This window comes from Gastrolobium bilobum, unplaced genomic scaffold (genome assembly GCF_033153095.1).
Source record: "Gastrolobium bilobum isolate Gb01-03AN ecotype WA unplaced genomic scaffold, APGP_CSIRO_Gbil_v1 utg7996, whole genome shotgun sequence".
In the NCBI taxonomy this organism is placed as follows: Eukaryota; Viridiplantae; Streptophyta; class Magnoliopsida; order Fabales; family Fabaceae; genus Gastrolobium; species Gastrolobium bilobum.
In genome coordinates, this window is record NW_026895589.1 from 160,387 (window position 1) to 170,520 (window position 10,134).

Genomic DNA, 10,134 nt, shown 5'->3' on the forward strand with positions numbered 1-10,134 from the left:
AACATCCAGCATTAATTGTGCAGCCATAAAAATTGAAGGCATTCATTTCAGTATGAACAAGCCTCGTAGCTTCCTAAGAATCCAATTCACAGACAATAAGAGTCAATTGAATTGATTGTGTAAATATTCAACTCAAAAATTTAAGTTGGTGGGAGAGGCTATTTTAATAGTTGTATATATTTTTTTAGTACGTCCTCTCATATGAGAGTTCACTAGACTTGAAGGGTGGACAATTATGTTGCACTGACAGTACTGACGCGGGACACGAGATACAACACGACACGACACGCAGACATATTAATTCTAAAAAATATCATATTTTGACACGTTACGATACGTTTTGATATTAAATAATATTTTTAATATATATAATATAATTAATATTTAATACATATAACAACTCATAATAAGTCATATAATTAATCAAATATTCAAATTTCATAACATAAATATAAAGCAAATATAATTTTCCATACCTTGTTAAATTTTCATGTCAAATTCCATAACAGAAAAAATATTAATTTATAAATTATTTTTTCATGTTTAGTTAATAAAATAAAATATAGACTTAAAAAAAGAAGAAAAAACGTGTTAGATGCGTGTCGAAAAAAGTTGATCGCCTGTCAGAATGTGTCGGAGTGTTAACAGCATAACCCAAAATGTTGACTGTATGTCGGAATGTGTCAGCGTGTCGGTATCCGGCACGTGTCCGACACATATTTTTTAAAAAATTTGCATCTCGGTGCTTTGTTGGTGGACAATGCACAGGCTCGGCTCACCTATCTATGCTAAGAAATTTCACAAGAAAAAGTGAGGAGCAGTAAAGATCAAACCCGGCACACGAGACTCTGATACCATGTAAAGAAACAAGAGATGAAAAGAATATTGAAATAAATCCATGTGAGGATGCGTATTAGAGATATATAAAATCATTAATAAAGTATATAAAATAATTAATGTAGCTTCACCCACCAGCTTGATGAAGCTACAGTAATGATTTTATATGCTTCTCTAACATTGATTATAATTTAGGGAACGTATTTCATCATAGAATTCACCCTTTCATTAAAGCTCCAAACTCAAGAATTAAGGCTTATAGGTTCGTAAGAAAATGAAAGGGATGGGTGTGAATTCTTAAGGCTTATAGGTTCCCTTTTATATAAATAATTGTCCCGATTCTCTCACCAATGATTCCATCCGTGGGCTCTCATTTAATATTAAACATTCTTAGGATGAATTCTACTGATCAGTGTCAAATATACTATGCTTTTAATATCAAATATAGTGAAAATAATAATTAATATAATTAAAATTATAGTGTTAATTAATAAATCTAAAAGATATTAAGATTCTAACAACTAGAAAAGATTCTGATATCTTTTCATACTGTTTCAGGTTGTTTCATACTAGAATAACAAATTACTAACCTGATAAGGATGAGTTGGGATCAGTTGCAAAAGATAGTGATCAAGAAAAATATAGAATTAATCCTCAGCAAGCTGGCCCAAAATTAAAGACCCAGTTTCAAGTCTTTAAATAGAACGGGACGAAGCCTTTGGAAAAAATTCGAAAGACGGAGGACAGCAGAGCTCATGATGGCTACGACTTTGGAATGGGAAAAACTCTGTTCCGGACTTGAGGAGCGGAGAAACGGTCAAAACTTCACCGTGGAGACCGGGTTTTACATTTCTTTTATAATTATAGTTTCTTTCCATCTCTTTCTTTAGTTTTCTTGAATATGTTAGGCTAGTTTTCTTTAAGTAGTTAGGACGAGACGGAACCAATGGGTTCTTAAACGTTGTTTGCCTTTCTTATGATTTTTATTCTTGATTTTAAGTTATGCAATTAATCTGTTCTTATTGATTAGCTTTATTTATGAACTGATCACTCGTAGATAAACATATGAGTCATGCATGACAATATAGATGTTGGTGTATGATTCTGATTGGTTGATTGTTGAAATTTGTATGATCTAGGGATAGACTTATGAATTTTATAAAGTTATGATTCTTGCGTTAATGCTTAATTTATAAAAAAGTACTAAGGGATTAGGCATTTGAGTGGAGTAAATTAAGGATTGGATTACCAAGGGATTGGAATTTAATCAAATATAGAAAAAAAATGTTAATAACTGAATCTTGAATGTAATTATAAGAATAGGTAGACTCGTTAGGAAAACATTGGAGAAGTCGAGTCTTAACTACGTCTTTTATTAAAACTTAAAACCAATTTTCTAGCATTATTAATTCTGAATTTAATTTCTTAAGTATTGAAAACTAAAAACAAGTAGTTTAAAATTGTTTTAAATTAAATTAAAATATTCTCAAGAAAACTTTTCACGATCGATCCAACTTTAATTGAATAGATAAATTAGTGATTGGTCATCAGTTCTCGTGAGATCGATAATTTTATCTTATCACTTTATTACTTGTACGACCGATGCACTTGTCGAAGTTCGCAACACCTACCAAGAAAATTTTGGCGAGGGGATCCTCCAATGCAATCTTGGAGTCAGAAAATTTGATGAGAGGGGAAGAAATTCAAAATTTACACTAGCTAGGCAAGACAACAAAGGAGCGGATCAATATATAATTAGATTTGAAGAAGTTTCTAAATTTCATTTGTACATAAGGAATAATAAGGATGAAGGAAGGCGAATTTATATTACATTATCATTCTTTTAAGTCTAAATATAGTATAAAACAAAGATTTGATGAACTTGGGGAGGCGATCACCTCTCCTTGACTTACTTTCTTGTAAATATTTTTTGTTTATCTCTCGCTTTATTGACAATGAGTAGATAAGGCCCAACTAAAATTTATGGAGAGAAAAATGGATACAATTTTTTTTATTTTTTCACCGGTTATTCAATTAATTGGTTTTGAGTCGGGTAGGACATAAAAAATTTATATGACTAGATCATGTGAAATTTTAATGTGGGAGGATTCATTCCCAAGATTTTGTGATTTCTCTATAACATTATGTGCTTGTTTTTTATTATGATATTTTCTAATTTATGCTATTAGAGAAAATTTGATGAGATGAAAATAATTTCATGAGATAACCTCTTGACAAGATTAACCATATATATACATTTTTTAATATATTCAAAAGAAATAAAGTTTTGGAGAACAGTTTATTAGTTTTTGAAAATGAATTAAACAAGTTCACATTAACCGACAAAAAAATTATTCATTTGTTATCTTATGATAGAGAAAAATGAATTTATATGTAAGTTTGTGGAAATTACGAGAGTTCACTTACACCACGCATCCATTTGTACACACAATGGATTACTATTAGAAAACTCTTAAATTAACATGGAATTGAATGACGAAAAATGTTGCTATGTGTTCGGTCCTGGATAGACCGTTTTGCTATACCGTAAGGTATGCGCTCAGAGATAGTGTATATCAAATGTATACTAGGCTTATAGCCGAGGTCCCAATCACTGCGCACAAGCAATAGGCTTATAGCCAAGGGGTGGGTGTGTGCACAGTGTGGGCAGAAGTAATAAATGAGTTCTGAATGTTTACCTGGGGTCCTTAGGCTCTTATTTATAGGATTACCTTCCTAGGATTGTGCCTTTTGAGATCCCCCAACTATAGTAGGATTCCACCTCTATCTGTTGGGATGTGATCCTTATCTTATATCCTTTGACTGTTTGGAGTTGTTGAGATATTACTGATTCCATATCTTACCAGACATTCTAGTAGGTAGTTGGGATATGACATGCATATCCATAACAGTTGCCCCCCCAGCTCGGTATTCCGAGGTTCGGGATGCCGAGGTTCCATTGCGTCACCATGGATTCGATTAATCCGAGTCTATTCTTCGAATTTGGATTTCCGAGATTTTGATGTCGACACTTTAATCTGGTCAAGTTGTCAAGATTACGCTCACTACACTTCCATGACGTTTGCACTTGAAGTCGGATTTGATCATGTCGGATATTGCCTAAATTCTTTGCACTTATCTTTCTTCGTGCTAACCGAGTTGTCGCATCGGGACATGAAACTCAAGCGCTATTTGATCACGGAACTCGGGGCTGGGCCTTATCCTGACCATTCGCATCTGACCCTTCGCATCATGTCTGCTGTGACGGTTATGGCAATCCACGTGTTTTGCGCTCATTGGTAATTCGTGCATTGTGCAGAGCGTACTGCTTTAACTTTGTGCAGGTTATGATGGGGTGCATTTAATGCTTCCAGGGTAAATTCCCCTTTTTACCCCCCCCTTCCTCACATAACCGTTTGAAGAGAAGACCCTTCGCCTTAGCGCCCAAGTCATTCGTCGTCCCTTTAAATACCATTTTCTCAACGGGTTCCAGACTTTACAGTTTTTCCTGTGGTAAATTCTCGTGGAGCTCCCCTTGCATCCAGTGAAGGTTTCTGTTCATTGAGTCTAGTTCTCACCATCTTTGCTCCTAAGTTCAGGTACCTTTCTGTTTATTTTGCTTTTCCCCGTTGTTCTATTTTTCGGTTTGGTTAGGTTGCACTGTGAGGTTTTTTTTTTGTCTCATCTAAAACCGAAGGTGAGGTTTGTACTTTCCTCTTTGGGGTGTTGAGGGTTCATAATGAGTGCCCCTAGTTCTTCCTCTGGTCCGGCATCCCAGCCAGGTGGCATGGGGGAGGAAGAGGCGGTGAGCCATTTACCTCGCTCTGTCCAGTACTGCTTCTTCGGTAGAGAATACACCGAGGAGGAGAAGCTTCAACAGCTTCTCCGTGGTCCTCGTGGGGGCCTTCGTGGTTCTCGCGGAGGCCGAGGTAGGAGGGGAACAAGCCGACCTAGAAGGGGTCGTCAGTCACGGCTTGATTTTGGCCTGAGCAATCCTTCCTCAATGAATCCCTCAGCTCCTAGACTGAGCTCCTTTCCTGAACCAGTTCCGCTGTCCATTATTCTGCCATCCTCTGGGGTGGCTTCTGGTACGATGTCCGTTTTGGATCGGATTCCTCCTCTTGACTTGAGCGCTAGCTCATTCAGCCTCTCTTCGTCCGAGCTTGGAATTCCTAAGTCGGTCACCCCTTCCTCCTTAAAAGACTCTGCATCAAGTCGGGTTTCGTTAATCGACCTTGTCAGTAGTTCGGATAGCTCTGTTCCTCTCTCTTGGAGTTCGTCTTCGCCTCGTTCCGAGGCTGGTAGTCCCAGGTCGGACTCGGCTGACATGTGTACTGATCTTTGTCCTTCATATTCCAGGAATATCATCATGGACGGGTCGGACGCTCAATATTGGGTCCTTCTTGAAGTTCTCCAAAGACGGTCCACAATGTCTCCTTCCGAGGTGGCCCAACTCCCTGTGGGAGACCCCACCGGGGTTGATCTTCTTCCGCCTGGCGACTTTCCTGTGTGTTCAGGTCCTATACTAGATGAGCCTCATTTCTTCTACTTTTACCGAGATCTTGTTACCAAACTAGGTATCTGGCTCCCTTTTACCGACTTTCAAATGTCAGTTCTTCGACGTCTTAGGGTTGCACCCTCGCAACTCCACCCAAATTCATGGGCTTTCGTTCGGGGTTTTGAGCAGGTGTGTGCCTACTTGTGCCTCCCCTGCACCGTTGCTCTTTTCCTCTTCTTCTTTAATGTATATACCTTTCGTACTGGCGCCGAGTCCAAGGCCAAGAAAGGATGGGTTACCCTATGAGGTAGCCCTGGCAGAGGGATTTTTATTCCTTACTCCCAGTTTTGTAAGGGTTTCAAGGATGCCTATTTTAAGGTGGTATCTCGTTCTGAGTCTCTTCCCTGGTTTGCCGAGGAGTGGCTCGACGATGGCGGCATTTCATCTCGGTTTGAACTATACTGGACGCCGAGACATTATCAAAGGCGTCCAAAGGACTACGGCACTCCTTTGACTGCCCTTTCCAGCTCGGAACTTCTAGCGGTTCGAGTTCTTATTGAATATACCGACCAGTTCGGCGTTTTTGACTTAATTCGGGTTGTAGATAGGTTTGGGGAGGATACCGTTTTTGAGCTTGGTATGTAGCTCATTTTATTTTTTATCTTTTGTTACAGTTCAACTTGCCTTGCAAATTGATAACCTGCGTTCTGACTTTTCTTCTTTCCTTTGCAGTCAGCATGACCTCTGCCGAATATAAGAAGTTTTGCCTAAGAAAACCATAAAGGGAAAGTCGAAAGAGTCTGCCGCTCTTGAGTCTGGAGTTCCGAAGAAAAGGCGGATAGATTCCATACTCGACAGTAACTCGGCCGATGCCGGGGTGACCATGGTTGATGCGCGAGCTCCCGTTTCGTCGCCGCTCTCAGTTCCCCCCTCTGCTCTCCCAGGGAATTTGGTCAGCCTTGAGCCTGGGGAATTATGGAGAACGGGGGTTTCGGACCGCCTTAGGGTCGTACTCAAGCCTCCTTCTGGGCTCATTGGAAGTTCGGGCTTGACCACTACTGTGAGGGCCATGTTAGCACGAATGGAAGAAGATTCTTTGAAGACGATCTCATTGCTCCAAACCTTTCAGGATCTTAATCAGAGCCTCGATTTGTCTATTGCTTCTAACTCATCTCTTTCCGTCAAGGTAGAGGAGCTGAGCAGGTCTAAGTCGACTTTGGAGGGCAGAATTCAAGACCTGTCCTCGGACCTAGATAAGGCTACAAAGGACTTGGAGGTGGTTACCGTCGAGGCCAATGACTTGCGTGCCGAGAAGGAGTCCTTCTCAAAGTCTATGGCGGAGAAGGATGCTCGACTTGCTGACCTGCAAGCCGATTTTGAAGAGGCTAAAGCTGTGGTTGCAAGAGCCGCTATTCAAGCCTTCGACAATGCTATTGCTCAGGCTCAAATTCTAAACCCTGGCATGGTGGTGGATGGCATGGACGTATCCTATGAGGTTAGGGACGGCATAATAGTCCCTGGAACCCCAGATGCCGAGTACGCTAATGAAGGCGAGGTCGGAACCCAATTTCACGCCGCTTCACCTCCTGCTGCAGAATGAAGGGGTTGGAATGTCGACCTTATTGTGTTGTTTTGATTACGGAGCCCTTGAGCTCCCCTTTTTTTTTTTCTTTTTTTTTGTCGGAACATAATTTCCGCTTTAGTTCGGCTTTTTAAATCGTATGTCGTTAATTTCATTTTCCGAGATCGTTGCTTCTTTTTTATTCATGCTTGAAGTGCTTATTTCGATCTCGTCACACTCGACTTATACTTTGTCGAGGTTTTTCATTAGCCGATTTTAAGGTTATTTTTTGTTCGTCAACAAAACTTTATTCCCTTTCGGTCAGGAAGCTCCTGAGGCTTCAATCTCTCTACGCAGAAATCGATATGCATATACGACAGAAATGGATTAACTGCTTTATTTGCATTTCAACGAAATCTTTTGTACAAGGGTTGAGCTTATAAGCTCGTTTTATTTGCCTGAAAATAAATCTATCTACCGACGGAGCTTAATAACTCGTCTTATGGCGTAGAAATAACTCTAATTATCAATCGAGCCTAATAGCTCGTTTTCTATTTCGAACCTCGAGCCTGGAACCTAGCTGTAGTAGATCTTCAACTTGTCCGCGTTCCAAGTCCTCTTTACTGGTTTTTTGGAGATAGTTTCCAAGGTGTAGGCTCCCTTTCCCAGATCATCCTTGATCTTATAGGGACCTTCCCAGTTTGCGGCGAGCTTCCCATCTTTCGCATTCTTGTTGCCGATGTCTGCTCTGTGCAGTACCAAGTCGCCGCTCTGAAACGACCGAGGTCTGACCTTTTTGTTGAACCTGGCCGTTATCAAACGCTTGGCCATCATGTTTTTGTATCTGGCGTTCTCCCTGCACTCATCCAGTAGGTCGAGTTCTACAAGGAGTGCTTCCTTGTTTTGGCTTTCGGTTCCTTGCAGCCTCTGGTTCCTCCTCCAGGATGGCTCGCCGATTTCCACCGGGATCATAGCCTCGCACCCATATGTTAGCTTGAAGGGGGTCTCTTCCGTAGCAGACTGGGCACTCGTCCTGTAACCCCATATGACGAGGTGTAGCTGCTGAACCCAATTGCCTTTGGCCTGAAAAGCCTCTTCTTCAGCCCATTGATGATCACCTTGTTGGCAGACTCGGCCTGTCCATTAGTTTGAGGGTGTTCGAGTGATGCAAACCGGTGTGTGATTTTGAGATCGGTCATCAACTCTTGGAACTTTTTGTCAGCAAACTGCGTTCCGTTGTCTGTTATTTTCTTGGCAGGAAGCCCAAATCGGCTAATTAGGTTTCTCTGAAAGAATATCCGTATCCTTGCCGAGGTAATGGTGGTGAGGGGTTCAGCCTCGATCCACTTGGTGAAGTAGTCAACAGCTACTATTAGGCACTTGAGTTGACCTTCAGCCGCAGTGAAGGGCCCCAGTAGGTCCATCCCCCATTTGAAGAACGGCCACGGAGTCGTGATACTTTGCAACTCCTCTGGGGGAGCACGGAGGATCAGCGCGTGCTTCTGACATTGTTCGCACCTTTCGACGTGCTCCTTCGCGTCTGCCTCCATAGTTGGCCAATAGTATCCTACCCTCAGTGCCTTTCTGGCCAGGGCTTTTCCTCCCATGTGATGTCCGTTTATTCCCTCATGAATCTCGGCCAGCACGTATTCGACCTCGCTCTTGCCTAGGCACTTCAGCATGGGCGTGTAAAAACCCTTCTTGTAGAGTTGCCCTTCTACTATGGTGAAACAGGCCGCATTCCTCACGAGTTTTTTGGCCTCTTGCGTTTCATCTGGCAGGATTCCTTTTTCCAGGTAGGCCACTATGGGTCTTCTCCAATCCTCAGTCTCGGTAATCACCATCATACATGTCGGCTCCAAAATGCTCTGTTGTATCATGGTGCGATGATTTCCTGGGCCCTTTGAGCTGGCAAGTTTGGACAAGATGTCGGCCCTGTCATTCTCGTTCCGAGGTATGTATTGAATTATCACCTCGTCAAAATAGGCTAGCAGTTCCTTGACCTGGTGGAGATATTTCATCATGAGAGGACCCTTGGCTTGATATTTTCCCTCAACTTGTGAGGTAACCAGCTGCGAATCACTCATAATTTTTATTTTTCTGGCCTCATGTTCTCTTGCTTGTATGATTCCGACAATAAATGCCTCGTACTCAGCTTGGTTATTAGAAGTCGAGAAGGCCAGGTGAAGTGAATGCTCGATGGACACTCCTTCCGGGGTCTCAATGATTACCCCGGCTCCGCTCCCCTTGGAGTTAGACGACCCATCCACGCGTATTGCCCAGAAATCTTCATTTCCTTTTTCCTTTTCATTGGATGGGGTTAGCTCCAGGATGAAATCGGCCAGCGCTTGGGACTTTATCGCCTGCCTGGGCTCATATGCAATGTCGAACTCTGAGAGTTCGACTGCCCAGTTTATCATTCTGCCAGCGAGGTCCGGTTTGTGGAGGACTTGCCTGATGGGCTGGTTCGTACGCACAACAACTCGGTGACTCTGAAAGTAAGGTCGGAGCCTCCTCGCCGTGGTAAGCAGTGCGAATGCGACTTTCTCGAGCTTCTGGTAACAAAGCTCAGGCCCTTGCAAGGCCCGACCCACGAAGTAGATCGGCTGCTGTGATCTGTCATTTTCTCGTACCAAGGCGGCACTGACGGCCTCTTCCCCGACTAACAAGTATAAGATCAGCGTTTCTCCAGGTTCTGGTTTGGACAATACAGGAGGAGTGGCCAGGCAACTTTTAATATTTTCGAATGCGTTCTTGCATTCTGCTCCCCATCCGAATTCGGCTTCCTTTTTGAGAAGCTTGAAGAAAGGCAAAGCCTTTTCTGTCGATTTGGGTAAGTATTCCCCAGTTGGTAAGCATGAAGCCCAGGAACTTCCAGCTGGTACCCCAAAGGCGCATTTCGCTGGGTTCAGCCTGATCCTGTGAGCTCTCAGCTGCTCAAAAGTTTCCCTGAGGTCGTTTATATGTGCAGACATTTGCGACGACTTGACTATCATGTCGTCGATGTATACCTCAAGGTTTCTTCCAATCTGCCCTTGAAAAACGCGGTTCATCATCCGCTGATATGTCGCCCTCGCATTTTTGAGACCGAAAGACATGACTTTGTAACAAAAGTTGCCCTTCTCGGTGATGAAGGCGGTTTTCTCGTGGTCATCGAGGTGTAGCGGAATCTGGTTGTACCCCGAATACGCATCCATAAACGACAATAGCTGAAATCCTGATGAATTGTCAACTAGCT

The 10,134-nt window shown here is 42.3% G+C and overlaps 1 protein-coding gene across 1 annotated transcript; it reads right to left on the reverse strand.

Moving 5' to 3' along the window:
* Positions 1-7,885: 7,885 nt before the first annotated feature.
* Positions 7,886-10,093, reverse strand: LOC133318153 (uncharacterized). The gene has a single exon (XM_061520127.1). It carries the CDS (start codon positions 10,091-10,093, stop codon positions 7,886-7,888), a length of 2,208 nt encoding a protein of 735 aa, XP_061376111.1.
* Positions 10,094-10,134: the final 41 nt, after the last annotated feature.

Bases quoted from the DNA above. Each gene is read 5' to 3' on its own strand.
- LOC133318153 (XM_061520127.1), bottom strand. From the start codon at position 10,093: ATGGATGCGTATTCGGGGTACAACCAGATTCCGCTACACCTCGATGAC.